This window comes from Ascaphus truei, chromosome 1 (assembly GCF_040206685.1).
Source record: "Ascaphus truei isolate aAscTru1 chromosome 1, aAscTru1.hap1, whole genome shotgun sequence".
NCBI lineage: Eukaryota > Metazoa > Chordata > Amphibia > Anura > Ascaphidae > Ascaphus > Ascaphus truei.
Window position 1 is genome coordinate 55,347,513 of NC_134483.1, and position 26,800 is coordinate 55,374,312.

General features: G+C 41.0%; 1 protein-coding gene across 6 annotated transcripts in view; it reads left to right on the top strand.

Moving 5' to 3' along the window:
- OSMR (oncostatin M receptor) overlaps positions 1-26,800 on the top strand; it is a 98,391-nt gene that overhangs the window by 13,325 nt on the left and 58,266 nt on the right. For 5 of the 6 annotated variants that reach the window (XM_075588523.1, XM_075588503.1, XM_075588510.1 and 2 more), the window contains exons 2-7: positions 7,815-7,918; positions 8,676-8,842; positions 9,741-9,915; positions 15,361-15,633; positions 16,720-16,849; positions 21,393-21,538. In XM_075588523.1, the coding sequence (XP_075444638.1) occupies positions 7,840-7,918; positions 8,676-8,842; positions 9,741-9,915; positions 15,361-15,633; positions 16,720-16,849; positions 21,393-21,538 (970 nt within the window). In that variant the 5' untranslated portion in view covers positions 7,815-7,839. Of the gene's footprint in view, positions 1-7,814; positions 7,919-8,675; positions 8,843-9,740; positions 9,916-11,712; positions 12,706-15,360; positions 15,634-16,719; positions 16,850-21,392; positions 21,539-26,800 lie in introns of those variants that run through there. The other variant, XM_075588535.1, reaches the window with a different exon arrangement.

The window sequence follows — 26,800 nt, forward strand, 5'->3', positions numbered from 1 at the left end:
AATGAAAAAGAAAACATTGAAAGAGGAGCTGATTGCAACTAGGACACGTGTGGCAAACGTCCTAGTTCAGGAGTGGCCAACTCCACTCCTCAAGGGCCACCAGGAAGTCAGATTTTAAGGCTATCCGAGCTTCAGCACAGGTGGCAAGCCACTGATTGAGCCACCTGTGCTGAAGCAGGGATATTCTAAAAAACCTGACCTGTTGGTGGCCCTTGAGGACTGGAGTTGGCCATCCCTGCCACAGTTTGAAGCATGCAGAAAACCCCATCATACAAATGATAACAGGACCAAGTGAAAGCCTGGCAAATGGAGCATGATACTCAATGTACAACGGAAAAGGACAGACTTTTACAAAGTGTTCAGAAAGACCAGGTATTTAAAGTTAGGGTTGAGAGAAACATTTGATAATACAGAGCAGCAACAACCTACAATGTGTGTGCCAGTATTGTGCTCTGAATCTCAATGTACTGGGTATTGATAAAGTTTGAATGCCCTGACTTCATTGAACACATATATTAACCCGAATACAAACTCAAGAAGATGCCAGTGCTGAGATGTGTAACAACCGAACCAATCCCACGCTCCTGCCAAATTGGGCAAAAATATACTAGAGACATGTTTACATTTACAGCCTAAGTCTGTGAAACAAATGAGTCATTTGATTGCATCTTTTAATCAAAACATGATTCAAGGCCGCCAACCTCGTCACGGTAGACTAGCAGGTACCTACACTGAATATATGTAATTTCTTAATGTCCTGTGGACTAAACTTTGTGAGATATGTGAAAACGCCCTGAAGTTTCCTTTTAATAAAGGTGAACTGTGGGTGCACAAATACCATAGTGTGAAATATTAAAACTTACACATCTCTTCCCTCTGTCAGCCATAGACACTCACCTGCTCTTCAGTGGAGGGTGATGTGCAGACTGACAATGAGGTGTATTATATAATGTCACTAGTATATTTTAGTCCAATTGGTAGGAGTGCAGGATCTGTTCTTTTGTTTTCCATATATGAAAGGCCAATCCTTTTACCAGCAGCACACTTCTAAAGGGAGGAGCGCGGTAATATATACAGCCTTCCACAAATGTTAGGCCAATTCTTTTCCTTGCTGCATACTCTATAAGGGCATTTAATTATAGTGTTACTGATATATTGCATCATAGAGGTAGGTTATTGACTCGCCTGGTTTCTGCTTTACTGAGCAGTTCCTTGGAGGTGTATGGCTCCTCCCTCCATAAAGTAATAATACATCTTTATGGTCAGTCTATACATCACCCTTCACTGAAAAGTGGGTGAATGTCTATGGCTGACAGAAGAGATATGTGTAAGTTTTAATATTTCACACTAGGGTATTTGTGCACCAACAGTTCACCGTTATAATAATGGAACTGTGATATTGGCTTCGGCCAACTTTTAATTGCACTAAATCACAAAAGCATATGCTTCATTTATTTATCCCCTTTGGGGCATTTTCACATATCTCACAAAGTTTAGTCCACAGGACATTAAGAAATTACATATATTCAGTGTAGGTACCTGCAAAACGCAATCTACCGTGACGAGGTTGGCGGGCTTGAATCATGTTTTGATCAAAAGATGCAACCAAATGACTCCTTTGTTACACAGACTTAGGTTCTAAATGTAAACATGTCACTGGTATATTTTAGCCCAATTTGGTAAGAGCGCAGGACTTGTTCTTCTGTTTTCCATATATGTGTAGCGCTCTTTCCCCCCACCATATGGAAAATGTGGCGGCTACTGAGTGTGTGTGGGGCTTTACCTACAGCTCACAGGAGGCCTGAACCTCCGCTGCTGGGAGCCCGGGATGTACCTGGATCATCTAGTGACAGCGCCTCCACGTGTGAGAGATCCTGACAGCGCCAGATAACCACTTCACAGGACCCAATGCAATAAGTACACAGTATATAATAGCAAGTTTACTGACATGCATTAGTCAATACAATAACACATTTAACGCGGCCTCGCACGGCCTTACTCACACACCATATCCCACTATCCATTCACTTAGTCAACACCCCAGTGAGAGTGTCCCCCAATGTACAGAGGTGCCTTGGGCACCTACCAAACCCAGTGTCCACAGAAGCCAGCCCACCCGGAAGTGTGTGACAGCGCTGTCCACAGTGTATAGTTGGAGCACTTTGTAGATGGGGTATACCTGCCGGGTGCTCCAACACCTGCTAGCGCTAACTGAAGACAAGGGCCCGTCCGGTCCCACGCCATCAGCGATGAGTCCACCTCCACGTGGGGTGGTATCCAGCTGGAGGGTCCCACCTTAACAGTCTCTTTATGCATTGGTGATCTGGTCCCAGACCACAGGCCGCATCTGCTGTGCGGCATCCTTTGCTCTGTCCCTGACACTAATCAGATAATGGGGCAGTGTCCCTGTCTAAGGGGCCTATCCCTGTAGCAGCCACAACCTACAGGGGAGTCGGGGCCTAGCTGGGGCCTAAAAAGGGGTCTTTGGCCTAGTGCTGGGGCCACAGACACCCTGCACATACACCCTTACTCTTCTGTGTTCCAGCTCCGACTGACATGCTCCTCCGTGAGCCAAATGTAACAATCTGGGGGATCAGTGGATTGGCTGTGTCACCAGGTGATCTTGCAGCCCCAGGGGCTGCTGGGTAATGTAGTTCTCCTGCGAAGTACTTGCTGTAATGGCTGCCGCTGTATGATGATATGCGCGGGGTGTGCCAAGATGGCCGCCGCAACCCATACCTGTGCTGCGCATGTGCGAAATGTTCTGCACATGCGCGGCTTTAAGAAGATGGTAGCGCCCGGCAACGAGAGCCGCCACAAACCTCCGGCGACCCGCTCGCCATCTTGAACACCTGCGGGATGCAGTGACCAAGGGAATGGTGTTCAATGATGGTGACAAGACTGTGTGCCGAAACTGAAAAGGAAAAAAGACAGAATGGAGAACTGCAACTTTAAATCCAGTGTTTGTGAGACTTGTGATACTATAAATCCTTGGAATGGAGAGAAAGGTAAATAGAAAAGTCCCATAAGCCAAGAGACCCAACAGCCACATGGGAAAAGAGAGACGCTCGTCAGTTACCATCAAGGGAGAAGACCACAGAACATATAAAGCCAAAATATGAAGATGACAGAGTTTTAAAGAAAATACTTTGGTACAGCTTTAAAAGTGGATATGGATTTATTAAGTCAGAGAGCCTATTGAGGGTAAGCAGAGGTGAAAAAGTGGAATTTACTGTGGAAAAATTCCAGAGCCATTAATATCACTGTCCCTGGTGCCATTCCTTTAAGAGAGAGGTAATTTGTTTGTAAGAACAAACAGAACAGCCTTCAGAAAACCTTCATGCTGTGCCTTTTGAAACACACTTGCACAATGTTGCAATGATAGCCTTAATCTAAGGCTAGTAAGTGTCGTGGCACAAAAGTAGGATAAAAAGTATAAGGCCGAGCTCATGGTGGCGGCGCGGGCACGCGCACTCCTGCAGCCCCAGTGATGTGTGTACTAGGCTGCAGGAGATTGGGGAGGAGATTTGGGGCGTGGCGGGGGGGCGTGACGAATGCGTCACGGATCTGGTTCACCCTCATTGGCTGAACCAGCTCACATGACGCTGACGTCATGCGACTGCAGCCCGAAATCTCAAATTGACTTGTCTCGGCAAAATGTAGCAGTGTCGACACGCACTGTGCCACGGGCACTTGAGGAACTGCAATAGCAAATCAGGTAAGAGTACCGAAAAGTGCGCACGCAAGCACGCGCACACAGCAATGCCCCCACCATGAGCGCGGCCTAAGTCCCAGTAAGTCCCATGTATTCAGACGAGCCTCAAGACAGTAATGGAATTCCTGTATAGATCAGTTCATTGCATGAATATGCTAAGTAATTGATCTGTAGGTGATTGAATTAAGTCACTGGTCCTATGCGGGCATCATCTCTGTTGGAATACACAGCCACAGAATGTCAGCAAAAATAAAGATGGGGTACAGCAAGGCCCTGCTTCTCGGCGATCCGTTGATACGGCGGCACCGAGAAGGGGGCCGCCATGTCTGCGCATGCGCAGAACGGGCCGGGCCTGGGTCACGCATGAGCAGAATGGGGAGGTTTGCCGAGGTTGCGAATGCGTAGAACGGCGCATTGTCAGTCAGCGCATTGGGGAGGTGAGGGTATTTTTAAAATGTATTGTGGAGGTGGGGGTATATTTTATATGTATTCGGGGGGTTTGGTGGTATGGGGGTATTTTTATATGTATTCGGGGGCGTGGGGGTATTTTTTATATGTATTCGGGGGCGTGGGGGTATTATATGTATTCGGGGGGCGTGGGGGTATTTTTTTATATGTATTCGGGGGCATCGGGGTATTTTTTTATATGTATTCGGGGGCGTGGGGGTATTTTTTATATGTATTCGGGGGGCTGTGGGGGTCCAGTATTTTTGGACAAACCACCTGGCAACCCTATGTGTCGCATGTTAATGCGTATACAGTATATACCTATAAGTGTGTGTAAAGTATATGTTTATGGGGGTGTAATATTCATGCATGTGTGGCAGCTCTCTGAATATTTTGGACGAAGAGGTTTTTTTTTTTATAAAATGGCTCTTCTTCCTTGAAAGGTTGCAGACCCCTGGGATAGCCTAATCTCCTCACTACCGGAATCCTGGTGGGAAAAAAAGCAGGATTCTGAAATGATTTAAACCAGGCGTATGACTCACCAATTGCACTTCTGGGGAAAGTCCTTTTTCATAATTTTGGATTGCAACATCTGTCTTTTTTTTTTTTTTTAAGGTTAGGTAGTTTTTTTTTTAGAGGCTGGAAGTTTTATAGGCACACATTATACAGTATAGTATACAGTGTTATGTGCTAGGTGACAGGGTTCAATATGTTTTCAGTTTGAGCATGAAATGCTTTAGTACGTCATGAAACCGAGTCACAGATTATATTACCAAAACAGAGAGAGGGGGGAGGGGGGGGGGGACTCACCGTTAAAATATGTTGTACTGTAGGTATCCCACCTTTTGGTTAGTTAATATAAATATAATTCAAACTCATGACTTGCTGCATAGGTGATTGAAGAAAAAGACAAAGTACATATTAGAAACACATTTTGAAAGAAGGAAATTGCAATATGCAAAATGAAATATTAGTGCATCATGGGAAATACAAGTTATGTTGTCTTTAGAGATTCTTATACCATTACAAATGAATCATTAAATGTGTTAATAAATTTATTGCAACATAAGCTTATTTCACATGCCGTGCATTACATTGTATATCTCTAGGAAAAGCCAGCACTCCCTACTTAGGCCTGGGACATAGCAGGTTCAGCCGCGCTGAGCCACGCTCCTGCTCTGCCTCGCCTGCTCAAAATGGTGCTTTTTCCTGTCCTGGCAGGCGAGGCAGTGGGCGTGCTCTGGGGGTGGGGCGGAGGAGGGGCGGAGGCGTGTCAGGAGGCAGAGCGGGAGGCGGGGCTAGTCCCTCGCTCCCATTCGATGTGAGCGGTCACGTGACCACTCCTCCACTTCCCCGAGCGGCAAATTTGAAACTTGCCTGTCTCGGCAAAGTTTCTGAGCCTCCGCACGCATCAGCACGCATGCGGAAGGAGATACTATAACCGCGCTGATGACAGATGCAGGAGGTTAGTGCATCTGCTCAGCGCGGCTGAACCTACTATGTCCCAGGCCTTATACATGTGCATTTTTCGAGCACACAAAGATTTTTATTTTATCAGTAGATATATCTACTGGTTTTTTTTTTTGCAACTTGACGACATTGATACAAAGACCCCATGGTGTTTGCAGGGCATGGTAATTAAGTCACGGGCTGCCCAACCAACTGGCCCAAGAATCAGATGGCCCACGAATCAGGAGGGCCACACACATGCATACCATGCACCATACAATGAGCACGCTCATACACATTCAAAAGAGAGACGCAGCGACTCAGTGAGTAACGACACTGACTGGCACTGAGATTGCTGCAGGGGAACCTGGTTCAATTCCCGGTGTCGGCTCCTTGTGACTTTGGGCAAGTCACTTTATCGCACTGTGCCTCAGGCACCAAAAACATAGATTGTAAGCTCTACAGGGCAGGGACCTTTGCCTGCAAAATGTCTGTGTAAAGCGCTGCGTACAACTAGCAGCGCTATACAAGAACATGCTAAAAAAGGTCTCTTTGAGAATAAATTTAAACAAACTATTTAACCATCGGAATTTGATCAACTTCAGTTTCTTTTCTTTTGCCCAACTCTGAACATTGTGTTATACTGCATTTTGGGTTTGTATTCTGTTACGATCTTTCTTGCTAAACCATAGATTTCCTTGAATTAATGTTTCAAAACAGCGTTTCAAGTTCAGCTTTGTACTGTAGACCCCCTTATTCCAGCTCTATCAAAAAGACAGCATGCTTGCACTGTATAAAAGTACCAAATATACCAATGTTTTTGCAAAAAAATATTTTGTTTTGTTCCAAACCTCGCTACTGGTCATAATTCATAGAGCAATGTTCCACAACATTAGGGTACCTCGCTGGTAATGTATGGGAGGCAAGAGGCCATTAACGTGGGTATATTAAAAATTTACATTTAAATTTTTTTTTATTATTATTATAGCCCCACTCATTCACCCTCCCACCCCCTATCCTCTCATCTTGCCCCTACATTTCTCCTCTGTCATCTCACTTCCCCAAACATTTCCTCTTTCATCGCACCGCCCCTCCTTTGTCACCCCTCCAATCACCTTTTCTCCCCTCACCCCCTCCCCTCTCCTCTTCTCTCACCCCCATTTCCCTCACCCGCTCCTCCTCTTACTCAGTCATCCTCCCCTCTTCCTCTCACACCCTTCTTCCTTCCTTTCACCCCCTTCCTCACACCCTCTCCTTCCTCTCACCCCCTCCACCTTCTCTCACCCTCCTCCTCTTTCATCTCACCCTCTCTTCTGCTTTTCCTGTTTCACCTGCCGCCTCCTTCTTCTCTTCTTCTCTCATCTGCCGCCACCTCCTCCACTTTTTCTCACTTCCTTCCTTCTCTTACTCTCCACCCCTCCTCTTCCTTTCTCACCCACTCCTCCTATTCTTCTCTCACCCACTCCTCTACTTCTTCCTCTGACCCACTCCTCCTATCTCACCCCATCTCCTCCTCTTCTCACCTACCTGGCTTCGGGGGTCTGAGGTGGAGAGGGCAGCAGAGGAGGAAGATGGTGTGAGAAGAGGACAGAGAATGGCAGGAGCAGGGCAGCAGAGGAGAAGGACGTCAGGCGGTGGCAGGAGTAGAGGACTAAGGATGACGGGAGAAGAGCAGGATGATCAGGAAGGAGCTGCAGTGTAGCAGCGGCAGACACCAGAAGTCAGTGAAGACTTCTGGGTCGCACCGCTGGGGTGTGCTCCTTCCCGGCTATCCTGCTCTGCTCCCGCGATCGTCCATCCTCTTCTCCTGCCGCTGCCTGACGTCCTCCTCGTCTGCTGCCCTGCTCTGTTCCTGCCGGCCTCTGTCCCTGCCGTTCTCTGTCCTATCCTTCCCTGCCATCCGTCATCATCCTCCTCTGCGGCTGCCACCCGCTGTGCTCCTCCTCTGCTGCCCCACACTTACCTCCCTCATCCGCCATCCCCAAAATGTGCTGCCTTGAGCGACCGTCTGAGGCGCCTAGTGGTTGCACCGTCCCTGGGCTTTAGGCAGTTAGAAAGTTCAGGCTGTACAATTATTGCTCTGTATTGAAGTAAAGAAGGTTCCAATGCAAAAATATTGCTTTCTCTCCTCTTTGTGTAATAATGTCTTTGCTAAATTTCTCTCCTCTTTATAAGGCATTTTCTTTTCTGTTTTGACTCTCAGTCTAGAAAAATTTGGATAATTATCAATGGACCTCTTTATGGGACTTCAAAGTGACATCATATTTCTTCTCCTGGTACTGAACCTCAAAATACATCACTGTAAAGGTACAGGATTTTATGGCAATTACCTCCATTATATTCATTTCAAATTGACTATTGCACATTCCAATGAAGACATGATTATTTCAAATATCGGGTGATATAATTTAACAGATTCATAGCTCATTGACTCATTAGTGCGCTTAAAACTATCTCTATTTTTTATAAAATATTACAACTTCAGAAACAAAACGATATATACTGTATATTAAGTTTTTCATTTGGCCTCAAATATTTAAGTCACTGAACAAATTATTATTTCTTTGTCTTGATGAAGGAATAACTTTTTATTCTAAAACACTATATAATCTGGAGTGCGTTTTCCTATAACGTTCCTAGAAATAGAGAACAGAAAGATGGATAAACCAGCCAATTTGCAGAGATGCGAGAAGCTCAGTGCATGGCAAATTAGACTAAAACCTAACATGCTCTACATGCCAAAGACCAGTGTTAAAATTTTTAGCTACTGTATTTGAGATATAAGCTTGAAAGGTGTTGCCACCACACCTGGAAACACAGTGTTATTGTTTACTAGTGATCCTCTCGCAAAATCATCAAGTGATTAAACCAGTATATTATACTTGACTTTAACATCTGATATATTTACTGTAATTTTAATTTCAGTTATAATTGTGAGATGAAAAATGCATATTTGAACAGATAGAAGTCAAAACCCATCTTCACAAATGAACACATTTTATGGGTTTGAATTAGGTCTAAAATGTGTGAAAAATATTTTATACTTGAACTTCTGTACTCCCAGAGCCTAAAGGGTCATTTGTACCACTAAATCTGAAAATTTACAATGACTTATCTCGACAACGTTTGTTTCTGGAGTGGAATGTCAGTGACCCTGCTTATGAGTCTGGTTTGGAAATCATTTTCCACATCCAAGTGAGCCGTGCTGAAAAAAACATTATTATCTGGAATGTAAGTATACTCACCAGTATTCACATATTGCCTTTTCATAACAATAATCTTAATCTTTTTCAAAATAGCTATTTAGTCGAGCCATAAGGTGTTTTACACCAGGAAACAATCTTAATTTAGGATACATTTTGTTATTTGAGCTTTGTGTTAAAGCAATCATAGGAAATGAAAGAATCCCCAAAAGAAAGCAAATCTATCATTTTGAATGAGAACTCCAAACAGTGCTTCAGGCAAGTATAAAAAAAGCCATAACATAATTATGAAAATAAATAAATGCTTAATAACAGCACATATTACAATGAAACCTCAATCACTTTATAATACCTTATTGGTACTTTATTAAACAGATGAACAAATGTTCTATTTGATTTTTTGTTGGGTCTTTGAGGTATACTGAATCACGCTTACATTTCTTTGAACCTCCCCAAGTAAATAGCTTTTCAAGCCCACTCAGTCATTCCCGAAAATCGGATTAGCACAAATAAAGACTTCTCGATCCACAGCTCTGTGAAACCCTTAAAAACATGCTACATATTCGTTTGGGCATGTACTTTGGAACATTTTATTGTGGGATTAAATTCTGAGACTTTTTTTCTTTTGATTTCAACAGTATGTATAAAATAAAATCACTCCAAAATTAAACAGCCACGGGAGATTTCCATGTTCATTTCTAATTCATGTGTCGGAAATGTAAGTTTTTTTAAGATGGTTCCACTGGTAGCTAACATACAGTAGACAGGACTTTCTCACACCAAATTATGGCCCATATTAACTAAATAGTCTAAGATTACCATGTTGTATCTGCTGCCAGTAATGCAATGAGTTTGCATTTTCATGTGTGGAACAAAAAGTATAACGATTTGTCTTGGTTGCACTTATATTTCTTATTATTTCTTAGGAAAATTATAGCACAATTCCTTCTAAGACAAATAAGACCATGAGGTGGTCTTGGGACTCTGATATGCCTTTGGAATGTGTTTCTCACTCTGTCCGCATTAGAAGTGCAGTGGCTGGCAATAACTTTACTAGGAATAAAAAATGGAGTATGTGGAGCCCATGGAAAACAAATTCTGGTACAGTATTACTTTTATGTAAATATGTTTCTTCTGTCCTAGGATTCCTGGGGCTCAGTAAGCTTTAACAGGCAAGTAAACTCATCTCCTTCATGCAAAATGGAGTCCTCCTTACATTTCTGATGAACTTTATTCACAAGCACAAGCAAAAATTAATAGAAAACGTTTAGGGAAACATAAGTTAAGTGAATAAACAATACCATGACTGGGAGAGCAGTTGGGGGAGACCACTTAGCGGTGGCTGCAAGCTTGAAAAGGAAGCACTGGAAACGTTCCAATCAGGAACCAGAGCTGGACTTTACCAAGCACTAGGGAGGGAGGAACATACCAAAACCCCAGGGATATGGGAAGAGTAGTTGCTGAGGCTATAGGCTGAATGACACTTATAGTACACTTTACATTGTATCAAAGAAAACAGAAACTAGGGTAAAGGTAACGGAGAAACAGGAGACAAACACACTGAGCTGGAGACAAGCATAATGTTGACAATGGGCCAAGCTTTTCTGAGCTTATTTTGAAAAGGTTTATTTTAAGATGGTATTTATGATGTGAAACTAGAAAGTAAGAGAGACATTTGAATAAAAATCCGTTTTTTTAAATAAGAAATAGTGATTCCAATGGTGGGTAACATATTGTACATTATATATATATATATATATATATATATATATATATATATATATATATATATATATATATATATATATATATATTTGCATATTTGCTTTCCTGTGGAGGGTTTTTGTCACTTTTTTTACTCACCATAACTTAACTCAGTACTGTATTATGTTTTATATATATATATATATATGTGTGTGTATATATATATATATATATATATATATATATATATATATATATATATATATATATATATATATATATATATATATATATATAATCAAAAAATAAATAGATGATACCGTTCTGTGGCTAACGAAATGCTTTTATTTGTGCAAGCTTTTGAAATACACTGATCTCTTCTTCCGGCGATGTTACAATGAATGAAGCAAGCAAAATGTATACTTAAAAACAGTGTCTCTTGGAATGTTATCTGTGCTAGTCCTTCCCCCGGTGTGGATGTGTTTTATGGCTAGAGGTGTCAAAAGGTTCCTGAAAGCAAGTGATGTAAGAGTGTGTGTGTGTATCTGTGTGAATATAAATTAATGGAGAGCCCACAGTACATACAGTGCTATACAAAAGGTGTGTGTGTGGAGTGGGAGTGGATATAAATGGTGTGGGTAGGTGTGGAAATGTGAGAGATTGTAGCACAACTAAAAGTGTGTGTGGGTACTATGTGGTCCCTATTTACACATTTCCACACCATTTATATCCACTCCCACTCCACACACACCTTTTGTATAGCACTGTATATACTGTGGGCTCTCCATTCATTTATATTCACAAAGATACACACACACACTCTTACATCACTTGCTTTCAGGAACCTTTTGACACCTCTAGCAATAAAACACATCCACACCGGGGGAAGGACTAGCACAGATAACATTCCAAAGGAAACTGTTTTTAAGTATACCTTTTGCTTGCTTCATTCATTGTAACATCGCCGGAAGAAGAGATCAGTGTATCTCGAAAGCTCGCACAAATAAAAGCATTTCGTTAGCCACAGAACGGTATCATCTATTTATTTTTTGATTATTGAAGCTCGGCTAATACGGTACTGATACCCCTACATGAATATATATATATATATATATGTATATATATATGTATTATATATATATATATATATATATATATATATATATATATATATATATATATATATATATATATGCAAATATAACTGTATGCTCATCTGCATGTCTTAGGCAGGTCTGCAACCCCGCCTTTCCCCATTATCCCCAGTAGCCCCCTGTAAACAGCACAGGCTATACCTATCTTCCTTCTACTGTGATAAGCCCTGTTAAGATCAGGCGCCAGTAATCATCATGGGTTTTCCCCCTTCATAGCCCTAACCTGAGTGGTAGACGCAGGCCTGGACTCTGCTGCAGGCGTGAGCAAGAGGGGAGGTTCTGCTGACACCATGAGGGGAGGGGCTAGCTCTATATTTAGCAGCCAACTCCGCAGAGTGGGTTTTTCTTCTGTTTTTTCGTTCGAGAGAGTAGTTAGGAAGAGTTTGAGTGAACCGTGATATCGAGAGTCTAGAGTTGCCGGTTATTATGCCGTGAGCCACGAATCCTGCGGAACGGTCCGAGGAGAATCAGGAGGCTGCGGGCTCCCCGGTGCAGAGTGCTGGAAGAGAGAGAGAGGAACTGAAACGATCAGCATCTATTGGTAGAGCTGATAGAATCATAGACTGGTGGACCAATGCCCTCACCCCACTGCCAGGGGTGATGGGGGAGAATTCAAGACCCACCTCGAGGCTAACCTCGGGGGTGGGCCACGGGGTATTGAAGCCCTAGCACAGACCATCCTGCCGGAAGAGTGACTTGGAGGGAAGGAGAGGAGGAAGTATTTGGGCGGAGGTGAGCTGTGTATAACCCGTCCTGGCGATTGTGTTGCGGCTGCTGGAAGCCTTATCGTTGGGATATTGTTGCTCTGTCAAATAAAGAGACTATTCTTCATCCGTAAAGACTGTGTGTGACTTGGAGAGTATAACCCTGGGACCCGAGGGGTTCTTCTATACCGGTCCTGTCCCATTACCCTGGGAGTATAGAAGATGGAGGCGCTGCACCACTAAGAGATCATGGAGGCTATCACCCCAGAAGCCCGGTCCTGGCTCACCCACAACACCGCGGGAAGCTCAGGCCCTCCTGTTCCTAACAGGTACACACCACATATATATATATAAAGTATACATTACCGCATAGCAGCAAAAAGGAGACAGCACTCAGGTGAATGAAAATGAATGTATTAAATACAGCACATAGCTCCAACGTTTCGATCCCACAGGGATAATATAATTATAATTATATATAAAAAATGTTTTAAATATTCCATGTGCTATTTAAAAGTTAGACTTTATTCACATGTCTGGCATTGCTAGTAATAGTTGCTCTGGGGATGAGTTGCACTAACATTAAAAAAAACTACTTTTGATCAATATGATCAATTTTTCCTGATTTGAAATTGCCATTCCCTTCCTTAAGATAAAGCATGCTTTCATTTCCCGCCAAAAATGAACTCAACGAAGGAGATGTAAAGAAAGTGCGAATGGAGGTTTATTTTGATCCATTGCTCCAGTTTCTGTTTGCGTTTGTATCAAATGTAAGAAAGTGTTGGCCAGAAAAGGTTACGACACCTCAGACCTGGCGGATATTTTAAAAGCAAATACAAGGTGAAATAGGGAGGGTCGTAGAAGCAGAGTTTGATACATCTCATTATAATCGGTGTCATGTAACTCCTCCTACTGCTGCTGCCCAAATCATGCAAAACGTGAAGCAAAGATTGTCATACAGGTACATGATGCAATTTGCATCAATTTTGCTCCTTAATACTGTTCATCACTCCTATTATGAGCAAAATGGAGTGCGAACTTCAAACACACGAAGGAGCATAGAGTATATACAGTATGAAGGGAAAAGTGGTGCAATTCTGGGACAAACAAATCTGCACTGATTGTATCTGTAAGGGAGTCAAGGAGTTAAACTCCCTTTACAGGGCAGGAGACTGAACAAGGTTTCCTGCAGGTAGTGGAAACTCCTGATTAAACAGGGGATAAAAGGCAGGAAGTGAGAAACTGTCAGTGTCCCTGTTGGAGGTTCTGTGAGAGGAGCACAGAGCTCCCACCTGTAGCCAGGCTTGATGACCAGAATGTTTTGCCTGGCAACAGTGGGGAACCAAAAGCCCCACATAGAGAAGCCTGTATGGATAGGTCAAAAGACATTCCTGGGAGCAACGGGACTTCAAAGCTTGCAGCTGGAGAAATCGGAGACGCCGGACCAGTATCAGTCAGATAAGACTATATATTGTTCCCTAATATTGTTTCATACAGTATGTTTTGGGGTTGGTAACCAGCTTAGCTGGCGGCCCAGATAAAAAGGGCTGGAGTAATGTTTATTTAGTGTCCTAACATGGAGTAGGCGTTTGTTTTATGATTTATGGTTTGCCTTAAAGGGGCAGTAGCCCTAATGTTTGGTTGCTGTTGCTGTTTTGTGGAGAATAAAATCACTCAAAGTTTGGTTTACCCTAAAAATTGCATGTGAGGAATCTTGTTTGACTTCACCCCGTCACAGTATCAAAGGAATAATCCCACTGAAAGTAATGTTCTTTTCTTTGAAACATCTATTGCACTTTTTTGCCCCAGAGTTGCACCACTTTTGCCTTGGTATATCTTGAATAACGTTTCTGTATATAAAAGATCCAAAGTAATCTTTGTGATTCTATGAAAATAATGATTCATTTAGCCCCTTGGCAGTCAGAGAGGTGCCGATCATGATAATGGTAACATTGTGCTTTCAGGATACATAGAACATAAAAGCTCAATACTTCTACTGACCTCCGGTACTGGTTAATGTCCTACCATCCAGCGGCTGCCATTATATTGAATAGAATGTAGAATAGAATATAGCTCAGGAGTAATGTCTCCTAGTGAGCCTGAGCAAGTCCTATAATCTCTCTTTTTCCTGGGCACAAAAACTAGATTGTAAACTCTATGGGACAGGGAGTCATTGTGACTGCAAAATTCTACTGTAGGTACAACTCTGCGCACATTGTCAGCACTATGTAAGAAAAAACTATTATTAATGGTACTTAACACAGGAGCGCAGCGCATTAACCCATACCGGAGGCTAGTGAATCCTCCCTTGTGCTGGGCTACCTTTACCCACAATTATCTGTATTTAATTATACAGCATGTTAGGGACTTCCATTGCTTTATTTCAAGATGTAATGTGTCCAGTAGTAAACCTACCCAAACTGGCCAATTTGTCTTCTTTTCCATTCTCTTTAGACTCAACTTTCATTGGCTAACTTTTTACCATGTCACATTCCTTTGTCCCAGTTTATAAATGTATATTTGATGATTAATGTATATTTACTTTTCATCCTGATGATAGCTTAGTCACCCATTCAATATGCTGTGACTGCTTCCCCATCCTAGAGAAGATTTATAATGGAGCTGAACGATTTTCCAGCATGGGTATGGGACTTCACAGCATATTTTATAGAGATTTGAAATGTTATCATTTCTGCTCCATTATCAAAGACAAATCTAAGCCAAGCATACATGTACTGTAGCGTACCAAGCATGTCTGTAAAAACATAATCTAATTTATAAACTGGTTGGGGACATACTGTACAAATCAGCTCGATTAATGTGTCCCTGTTCGCTTTCTATCCATTTTGAAGAGGGACTTTCCGTTGTTTTTATTATTTTTTTAGCATAATTCATAAGATTTCATGTTGCATGGATCAAACCGTGTGTGTAACATTAATTTGAAAGCATTGGCTTGTTTGTGGACTAACATTTCTATTTTATAGGAGTGGATACCTTTGACAACGTACAGCCACTAGTTTACCCTGTTGACAAAATAGTTAATAAAGGATCAAATGTCAGCTTCTGCTGCATTGCTGGCAAAAATCAAAAAGTTCTACACATGAGCTATAATGGCATTCCTTACCCTGCATCATATACCAACAACAGGACCTTTGTGATAACTGTGAAAAATGTGTCAATGACTAATTCACGTGGAACAAATGTTTTCTGCAAACTATCCAGTAACCCAAGTCGTGGCACTGTTCTCTTTGTTAGCAGTAAGTACTGTCTTCTTCCAGCTACTGAAGGTTTACTTTTTGCTAGTAGAGGAGGTTCACTAATAACTGTAAAGTCTACATATGTGACAGAATTGAGAAGTAAGCTTCTGCCTTTGAGAGACTCGGAACACTTGGTTTTGCTGATAATGCAGTCTAGCTGGTTGAACGTTGTAGTGAAGTGAGTTGTTTTGCATGCATACTATGTAATTGGCCTATAGTAAGTTTAAGGATGAAGATATTGAGTTGCCTTTTCGAATCTATGAATATGCCATATCTGCCATTTTACATACATTTTATAATGTTTGAAAACAATAAAAGTATTCATAATATAATTTAGCAGCTTAAATTTTTTAAACTATTAGTAATATAATTTGGGGTGTTCTTTAGCAAAGCTTCCTGGCTGCAAAACGTGGGCAAACTGCACCAGATTAGGGAAAAACATTACTATGGAAACCAATAGGATTTTCTTGATTGATAAATGCGGTGCCGTATTTTTGCAGACTTTGATAAATGGACCCCACTTTTGTTGCAAAATCGGAAAATATTTTGTTTTTATATAATTTCATGTTACTCCCCAAAAACATCATGGATTTTTAAGAATCTTTTTTCTCGTGGCACCAGAACAGCTACTGTAACGCTACTCTTGTAAGAGAAATATAAAATGCAAGCAGCTGGTTCTTGGGAAATTAGAAATGCCAGTTTTTTTTTTTTTTAACTAGTACAGTTTTTAAGATATGTTTTTCATCTTGTATATGAACTTTCCAGATTGACTACAGTTATATTTTATTATCCACACAAATATTAATTCCACAAAATAAATTTGACAAATCAGTGGTAAATGGAACCAGATTTCATAATTAAAAAACAGAGGCGCTATTAGAATGCCAATTTTGGTAATTACACCGATTTTATTATATCAGCCCTGCGGTGGAATTTAGTGCGCATGGTTCTAGATCCTCATAATCTCTCTCATAATGTCTTTTAGAATTTAGTCATTTATATGTTCTATGGGGTTGATAAAATAAGAGTGTACATTGTTTTGATTGGATTTAATTTGTTTTGTGCACATCTGTATATCTGCTACAGAAGCACCTGATGAACCCAAAAATATTTCCTGCCAAACCCAAGATATTAAAACTTTAACCTGCGTCTGGTCTCCGGGAGAGAAGTCCAACCTGTCCGGTGTTCATTCTCCAAAGTACACCCTGTATGAATGGTAAGTGTTAGAAAATGATCCTCTGAACATAGAGTATTAAAAAGACTGAACAGTTCACCTAACGAAGTATTACTGTAAGTAACGTGTTTTTTTTTCTATGCATTTTAATTTTGTGTGTTGAGACAAAAAGAAGACATTTTAACATGAGCAATTTATAAACATTATTTGTACATCTGCACAACCCGTCTTCCTGTAATTGCTTTCTTATTTGAGAAGAGAACTAAAGTAACCCAAAATCTGCATGTGGGAAGGCGTTCCTGAAAGCAATCCCCTGTACTGAAATTGTTTTTACAGAATTGTATGAAGGGGAAGGTGGTGTCTCTCCTGGAGCTGGACCCTGTTGTTTTTTTTTTTATCACCCTGTGTCTCCTGAGAGGTTTTCCTTATGTGCCAGTGTTATCCAAGCCTCACTCTCATGGGCCAATAGGAAGTTGCAATGTCATTGGGGCATGACATGACAGCCAGGGTCATCCAATAGAAAGCTGCTATCTTTTACCGGTATATAGAAAGGTACATATTCTGGGATTGGGGGGGTGGGGGTTCACGGAGTTAGGAATAGTATGGTTCTGCTCCAGGGCACCTCTGGTTCTGATTCTGTAAAAAATCAAAAATACAAAACTGAGGGGGTCGCTGCTTCAAACTCGGAAAGATGTTTTGTGGCACAAAATGCCAAGGGTATATTGGCATCATGGTAATATGATCTCTGTTATGTGATCACATGAATTAATTGCTCCCCCTTCTAACTTAAGCAGAATCCTTCTTTTTTGTTGTTGTTGTTGTTCAAATTGTGCTCAAGAGCCACAGCAGTGATCAGCTGCTAGGAAATATCTTGCCCTTATAATGGTACAAGGTCCATGCTAGTGCAAGATGTACATGTTCTCAGAATGGCAACAGGGCACTTAAAGGGTTAACGTTCTAATTATGTATAATTATAATTAGTGGATACTGTAGCTTTTTGATAAAAGATAGGTCTTTGTCTGGCACAAGGCTGCCCCCTGGTGGTTGCATTTAGAATTTTAGATGTTATACTTTAACAGTAGATAATAGATTATTTTGACAGGACTCCTTGATAAAGAAGAATGAACACAAATGCTACATGAAATCTTGTTGAACAGTACCATAATTTAACCAACATGAAATATTACAGTTTTGCAGCTTAACCTAATTAAGTACAGTTGTAAAATGTGAACAAAATAATATTCCGGTACAAATGGTTACATCATATTTTCTTTTCATATTAAAAAAAAAAAATGTTCTGAAAGATATCTCCAAATACACTATACCAGAAAGATACAGGCAACATTGGAAAATGTGTGGATCATGCATTAACTTATTGTGATCACCACCTAAAGAAAAAATTCTAACATTTGTCTTGACAAGGAGCTATTTCCTGTTTGATAACAAGATATATCACCAAACACAGGGAAAGGCAATGAGCACGAAATGTGCCCCATCCTACGCCAATCTCTATTTGGGATGATGGGAGGCTAAGCACGTATTCACGGAAGAATTAGAATACTTCTCGTCTATGGACACGTTTCATAGACGACGTGCTTATTCTCTGGCAAGGTACATAAATACTACTCAAAGAGTTTGTCAATATTCTCAACTGTAATCAGTTGAACTTACATCTGACACTCGAGTATGACAAGCAATCAATTTGCTTCCTGGACCTAAAAATCTCAAGAGGACTCAACAACCTTTTGGAGACTACAGTCTATAGGAAGCCCACAGCCACCAACTACCTACTAGAAGCCTCTAGTCACCATCCCAAAACACGGATACAGGGCATACCTGTAGGCCAATTCCTTAGGTTAAGGAGAAATTGCAGCACCATCATAGAGTTTGACACTCAGGCCTAAGCCATGAGCCAAAGATTCAAAGAAAGAGGTTACAGTAACAAGAATATCAAAACAGCCTATAAAAGAGCTAAATACTCACAACGTAGAGACCTATTCACCAACAAACCCTTCAAAGATGAACAGAAGGTAAGAAGGTTCATAGGCATATACAATAAGCAATGGCATCTGGCCAAAGACATTTTCAAGAAACACTGGCACACTCTGCAAGCTGATCAGGACATTTATGATGTCATTCCTGCCTACCCCTCTATGGTAAGCAGAAGAGCACGCAATCTTAAAGACATTCTAGTCCACAGCCATTTTACCGAATCACCCATACGTACATGGTTGCCACCCAAACCCCAAGGTAGCTATTCTTGTCAACACTGCAAAGCATGCAAACATGTTACTAAAACCAAGACTTTCCATAACTGGGACAATACCAGAACATATCAGATAAGGAAGTTTATAAGCTGTCAAAGCTTTGGAGTAATCTACCAGGGGGTATGTGGATGTGGTAAAATCTATATCGGTAAAACCAAGAGACAATTCAAGCAACGTGTACTTGAACATCTAGGCACAATCAGCAACAAAACAGACACCCCGGTGACAAGGCATGTCAACACTTGCCACAGTGGTGACACTAATTTCATGTCCTTCAGGGACATAGATCAATTTTCTTTGGGCAAAAGGAATGGGGATATTGATGTAATTCTTCTACAAAAAGAGTCACAATGGATTTATACCCTGCAAGCACTTTCACCGAAAGGATTAAATGAAGGTTTCATGTTTAGTCCCTTCATATGACCATCTATAATCTGTCCCTATAATAGGGTTCTGGTGGTTTATACTACTCTCTTCCCACAGGATTATATGTGTTCAGTCGTGAAGTACCTATTCCAATATCCTATGTTACCATCCTAATGAAAATATTGACACACAAGTCTGACATAAAATATACTTTAATATTCATCATTCACTATTAATTAACAAGTGGTAATTGGTTGAGGTCCACAAGGTACAATGTACATGATCTACATTGTATTCATACTCACCTATTAGATACAGACACTTTGCCTGCAGTGCACATGTCTCAGTGCCCAGACATATGCACCTAATTATTCTCTACAGAGAGTTAAAATCGGAGCATTATCTCCCTCTCTGCAAGTTACCAGGTGCGCATGCGTGGGTTAGAAGGTTACTATAGGACACAACAACGAGCGCTATAAATACCGACCAGCTCTGATGGGATCTCCCCATCCACACTGGCCACGATTAAGCATTTGTAGCGAAACGTGCACATCGGCAGAACTCCTCACACATGTGCACGCGCTGAGCCCTCTGATACAGACACTGACATTTATACTCAATTGCAGAGTGAATCAGCGTTGCGGCTCGGTTCCTGCACAGATTACACTCCTGTAATACCCGATGGTCTAAGGGAGCCTCCTATCTAAGGGAATATACGTTTTTAACACTGATCAATACACAAATACTTTAGAGCATACTTACCTTGCTGGTGCTGTTTACCATATACTGCACACTGCAGAAAAACTCTCATTTGGGGTTATCTAGGTACAATCAGCTCACAACTGGTGCTACTATTCACTGGCTGTGAACATACTTACCTTGTTTGGTGCTTTATATTCCATATTGCACACTGCAGACCACCCTTATTTAGGGATATCTAGGTATACTAATCAGCATACAATTGGTGCTCTAATTCATAGGTTATGTCCATTTCAACCTATTGATCAGTCAGTTCACAACTTTATATGGATAGATAGAACCCCTTTTTGGGTTCAGGGCAAACTACTAGGCAATTTGCCACTATTATACCTCCATGGTGTTCTATCTAGTTTAGTACTTTTGCAGTTCATGCTGTGTATATTAACCAGCCATGTGCATTGTCATCTCAACACTAATGCACCACTTGCACTACTAGTATATTTGGCACAACATATAAAACCTGCATTGTATCCCTTATTCAGCTTTCCCCAAGGCTTCCTTACCTATGGTCGCTTGGGCTAGTGTAATCAAGCAACACTAATAATACCTACCAACTCAGGGATTACAGTATCCCTAGGGGAATAAAGCGTATTGTTATTTAGTATTTTAACTCCCAATATTTTAATTTGTTTCTAATAAACTCTAGTTTTTGAAACAAACAATCATCTCAACCTAGTGTATGAGTGCTCTATTGGGGTTCTTTTCTCTTTAGTTCAACAGTCTCATTTGAAAGCAATGTTTTAAGGAACGTAATGCTACACCCTAGTGAAGAAATACTGTAATTTGAATGTTTTGATATAGCATAATAACTATGTGGGTTAACGCATAAAGGAAGTTATAAGGATCTCTGAACTATTCAAGCTAAACCTTAGCAAGTAATGAACATCACGTTTTTGCTCTGTGTGCCGCTACATTCAATGCTCTGCATCTGGTGGTAAACTAGCGTACTGTAGGTTGATATCTATGATGCCTGAAAACTTTATATACCATCAATAATATCACCACAATGGCAATATGGAGACGCCTTTCTGTTTTGTTGCAAAACTTTATAACTTCAACAAGCTTTAAAAAAATAAATAAAGCAACAGTGCTTTTATTTAGTGAGAAAATTATACTACCAACACATTTTAGGATGTAGCCTACCTTTTTAGTGTATGACTGAGAAAATATTCACCTTTTTTTTTATTGTAAAGGTTTTCCCAAAAATCTTCATCCTGTTCCAGAGACAGCTGCATTTGGTCCATTGAGAGGAACCAGCAGATATATAACTTTACCTTGACTGCTGAAAACCACCTAGGGAAAAGAGCTGTTAATATTGTTGTTGATGTAACACAGAGAGGTAAGAAAGTAATACTTTTTATTACTCACCTTGGAATAATTGTTTTATATATTAAAATATATGGTTTTATAATTAATGATAATTTTGACAATACCCGAAAAAATGATACACATACACATTCACATACACACACACACACTTATATATGTGTGTATATATACAGCTCAACCCCGTTGCAATGCAAATCCGCTTATAACGCGATGCAAGCATGGCTCCCAATTTTCGTATTAATGAATACTTTACAAAACGATTATTGGTATCTTAAATACTTTATTGTACAATGCATATAATTGTACATTATTTCGAATGCGATCCGTTTATAACTTGATGTGGTTCTTTGGAACCCAAGCAAAGCATTATAAGGGGGTTGAGCTGTATATACAGTATACACAACTTAGATTATAAGCCCTTCAGGGCACGGACTCCTTTTCCTAATGTTACTTTTATGTCTGCAGCACTTATTCCTTTTACATCTCCTATTATTTGGTCACATGTATTACTGTTGTAAAGCGCGATGTACATGGATGGAGCTATACATACATACAACTGGATTTATTATGCTAAGATAGAAGTTTTTTCCTGCTATTGAAAGGCAGTGCTTTGTAACTCTGGTTAATTTCATAGCATATTAAATAGGGGCCAATGTCTCTTTCACTTCATGCTTCTACAGCCACTAATGTCTGTGCAAGCTTTTCCATGGAAGCAGCTGGCCATGTACCGTATGAAGTGGCTGCTATGGTTTGAACAAATTCAGCGACTGCACCATAAAGGTCTCATGTTAGCGCTTGCTATTTTCCCAGTGCGTCTATGCACACAATGCTGCAGATAATAGTTGATACATTAATATAAAAGCGGTCTCTAATTTTGATTAGAGACATGGCTAAATAGTTTCACTAATGGGTTTGATCAGACTAACTTGGAATCGTGATCACCAGACAGAACACAAGAGTTAAGAAACAGTGAGTTTATTTAGCCGAAGCGAACAGTGGTAACAAGCGCAAAACATAAAAATACTCCCAACACGAGAAATTTACAGCGCTCCAAGCTCACTAGTTGCAGATTGCTGCTGAAGCTTACCTGGGTTTCCAATAGTACATGAAGAAGTACCCAATCCCGGATAGGCTTTGTGTGAAGGACTGCCAACTGCCTAAGTCAGTTGCCTCCGGTAGAGTCCCTGGTCCAGGTAATGTTGGGACTTCTCCACGGTCTGTAAGTTCGAAGACAGGGAGGTAGATCTCTTGACACCAAGACTAACCATTACAACTCCTAGAGCCCGGATCGGTGTCAGGCTTGAGCCCCAGTCTCCATACAGAATCATAGAGAATGGGGTGCTGACCAAACAGTGATGTCCCTTTAATCGACCAGCCAATCCTGAGATAGAGCGACGTAAGGAAAGAGGCCTCTGGGCCAGTGATGGGGGTGAAGCTAAGTGCTGATGGATGGCCCCAATGGGCGGGCACTGGGAGTGCGGTAAATTGGAATAGACTAATAGTAACAGTGCCAAGACCCGACTGCCAATCCCCGATGACAGGTCAAGGCTCCCCGTGGTGTCTGGCACCTAGTTTACAGGGAAGGAACAATGCTCCACTTTGGAGTATGTGCTTCCCAAGCAGGCAGTCATGTCTCTCCTAATAGTCCCAATTGTACTGAGCAAACAGGCACCTGGCCTCCATCATAAACAACCATTGTGCATACAATGAGCTCAACATGAGCTATACCAAGTTACACAATAATAATTATGTGCTTACACATTACAGTACAGAGGGAACCCAAAAGAGATTAGTTCAAAGCACCCCGCTATTTGCACTCATTACCATTATTCGCAATTAGATTCTCCTATATGCCAATACCCAGATCCCTATCAGGGAAAATGTGAGCAAAAAAAAACAAAAAAGTTTTATTACATATATAATTACACATTAAATAGTTAAAATTGTAAAATTCCCCACGGAGGAGTAGTTGGGAAAAGAGGGTATTGTTACTGATATACTACAATACGACCAGTAGTCAGATAAATCCCTTTCTTCCCCTGCGATTATTGAATCATGCGGTGCCCACTATCTGTTGTCAGTGGGAGTGTTAGTACACTTAATTAGAGATAGGTAATGGTTTATAAGCTATTTATATATGACAAACTAGTCATGAATGTTGTCAAAATATAGCCTTTACTAAAACATGGGTTTCCCCTATTGAAATAGGTATATTTCCCAGGATTTACCAAGAAATCCCTGCTGTATTGGTTGTGCCGCATAAGATACAGATTAACAGCTTATGCTGATCAATAGCTGCTCCATAGTATGGATATATCTGAGTACAAACAGCCTAAGACAGCAAACAGAGTATACACCTCCAGGCAGAAAGTTATGACTGTCAATGTGGGTTCTAAAATCTGTCATTAACACGTGATCTTAGTAGAGGATAATCCAGCCACATACTATCAAGTCATTCCTGCCACAGAGTATCCTCTCTGTCAGTTACAAAGTATATATACACAGCCCGTTCACTTTTACCAAGAATTGCTATAACCAGTAAATGTGAGGATATACACAGAGCAACATAAGGTTGCAGCGAACCCAAAAAGTAAGGAAATAGGATACAAGCCGTGTACTGCTGATCTGCATCGACCGCATGAACCACCACTCCTGTGTGACGTCACTCTTGCGATGTCCTATTCAGCCCAACATATGTTTCGCGCGTTCTACACGCTTCTTCAGGGGAAGGAGTCTACTCATCAGACCCTGTCGTAAGTATTTATGGGAAGGTCTGTATTCTGATTGGCTGGTCAGGAGTGATTCATCTTATTTGAATAATTCATTAACCCTGTCGGACAGGGTCCAGTCGATGACTTATTGTCACGGACATATGTATATTCAGTGTAGAAATCCACTACTCTCATGTCTTTCTCAAAAAAATAAGTGTTCTGTGTTCGTGAAATGTCACTATGAACTGAGTTAGTGCCTCAAAACTAAGCTTGTGGATCATTACTTGTATATTAATGGTGTAGGAGTGCTTGGTCAATTTATATGGTCCGCCCCTAGGGTCAATACGGATCTTGTCTGCATTTAACACTGTATACCCGGAACCCCAGAGATCCTAAACAAATAATCCAGAGATAGAGAGTAGGTGATTCGGTGTACAAATATCATATCCACTATAGGTACAGTATAGTCCCTATCTTAATCTGTGGTAGGGACATACCCTGAGTAAAAGGCACTGCTCAGATGTTGTTTCAAGGTTGCAGTTAGGTTTCATTAGATGCCTCTATTACCTTAGGGGCATTCCCTAATATTCCATGACTATATTGGTAGTTGTTACAGGTATACGGAATACATAAATCCTTCATTTAGTCCAAGAGGTGACTGGGTCTGCAGTAGAAATATCCAGCAACACTCCCGCTGGAGCAGTATTTTGTCCCAATCATCTCCTCGTGGGCTGCGTTGTACATGTTCAATTGCTGAAAAGCGCATAACATTCTGAATCCCTTGATGATATTCAATGATGTGTCTATCTAAAGGTGTGTCAACAGAGTTTCTTACATTACCTATGTGTTCTAGTACACGTGTCTTGAAAGCTCTGTGTGTCTTTCCTACATACCTTTTACCGCATTCACAAGTCATTAGATAGATTACTCCACTGGTCTGGCAATTCATGAACTCTTTTATTTGAAAAGTAGATAAGGGAAACTCCCTTAACTGGGTGCTCCATATACCCACAGTGCTGCCAAATATAGGCAATTGATAATGTCATTTAGAGCAGGGTTAACATCCTCTTTAGCAGTAACATCAGCAACTTGAATATCCCAAGTGAGAGAGAAACAATGAAAAAGCCAAAGTCCATTCAGTGAAGGGAGGCAGCCTTCTAACCTATCCGGTGAGTTTTAAACTCCACCCGGTGGTCCCTCTGTGGGTGGGCGGGTATTAGCCTCTCATAACTTCAGAAGAAATGTAAAAGTATATACTCACACTTTGAGTTTGTTCTTTACTGCATTTCTCTCTGCTCGGATAAGCTGGATTATCCCCTACTCCGTCGCGTGCATCGGTTCCAATGGTAAGACAATAGTGGGTAAAGAGATAGAACGAGCACTGCTGCTTGAATAGGCTGGAGGCAAGGTGCTAAATAAAAAAAACTTTATTTCGGCATACAAGCCAAGGTTAAAAACCACATGAGGAGGATCCTCTAACGCGTTTCGTCCCTTTACCGGGGAATTTATCAAAGAGTGATCTTTGGCCACCGGATCTCGCTATATATAGCCCTTTCCCCCTGGTGCACAGGTACGTGGCTCCTCCCTTTCATCCCAGCTGTCTTAACAGCTGGTGAAAACATGATAGTTAGTGGGGATAAGTCGCCACGCATCCGTACACCACGGGCAGGCAATCAAACAAGTTTAGAAACATCACGTATGCTCTCTTACATTTGCTAGTTGTTTATACATACCTAATTATAAGCAAATCCTTATGCCCATTATTTGAAAAGTAGATGTTTGTGTGAAATTAGCAAAGGACTTAGTGGTTCTCATCAATGGGCACGCCTTACATCTCATGCACTTCAAATAACCTTTCGGTTTTTCTCCCAACCAGGTCTTAGTTGGCTGTGACTGGAAGTGGCTACGTACCAGTCTGTCTTTGATGTTACCACTTCGTCTACAACACATGTTTGGAGTGCTTGAAAGAATTTTACGAAGATCAGAGTTTTCCAATTGGACGTGCCAATGTTTCTGTAAGATTTGTTTAGTTTCTTGCCATTGACTACTAAATCTCCCAATAAATCTAATTGTTTCATCTGGAGTCACCGTTTTATTTTTGGAAAGTAACCCTGTTCTTTCTGAGGCTAGGGCTCTATAGTAGGCTTTTTTAAAAATCTTGTTCGAGTAGCCTCTTTCCCAGAATCTAAGTGTCATATCTTGTGACTGTCTTTTAAATTCAGATAATGAGGAACAATTTCGCCTTAAACGCAAAAATTGTCCTATCGATATATTGGCAGTAATATGCTTAGGATGATGACTCGTTGCCAGTAGAAGTGTATTGGTGGAGGTAGGCTTTCTATAAATGCTTGCTTCCAGGTTGCCTGTACTGGTCTTGGATATCGTGATGTCCAGAAATTCAATTTGAGTTTTACTCATTTGGAATGTTAATTTAAGGTTTTGTTGGTTAGTGTTCAAAGATTTAATAAACTCTTTGAGCAATTCCTCGGTCCCATTCCATATTAATAGGATATCGTCTATATACCTGACCCACAACTCCACATGTCCTGTGAAACTTTCAT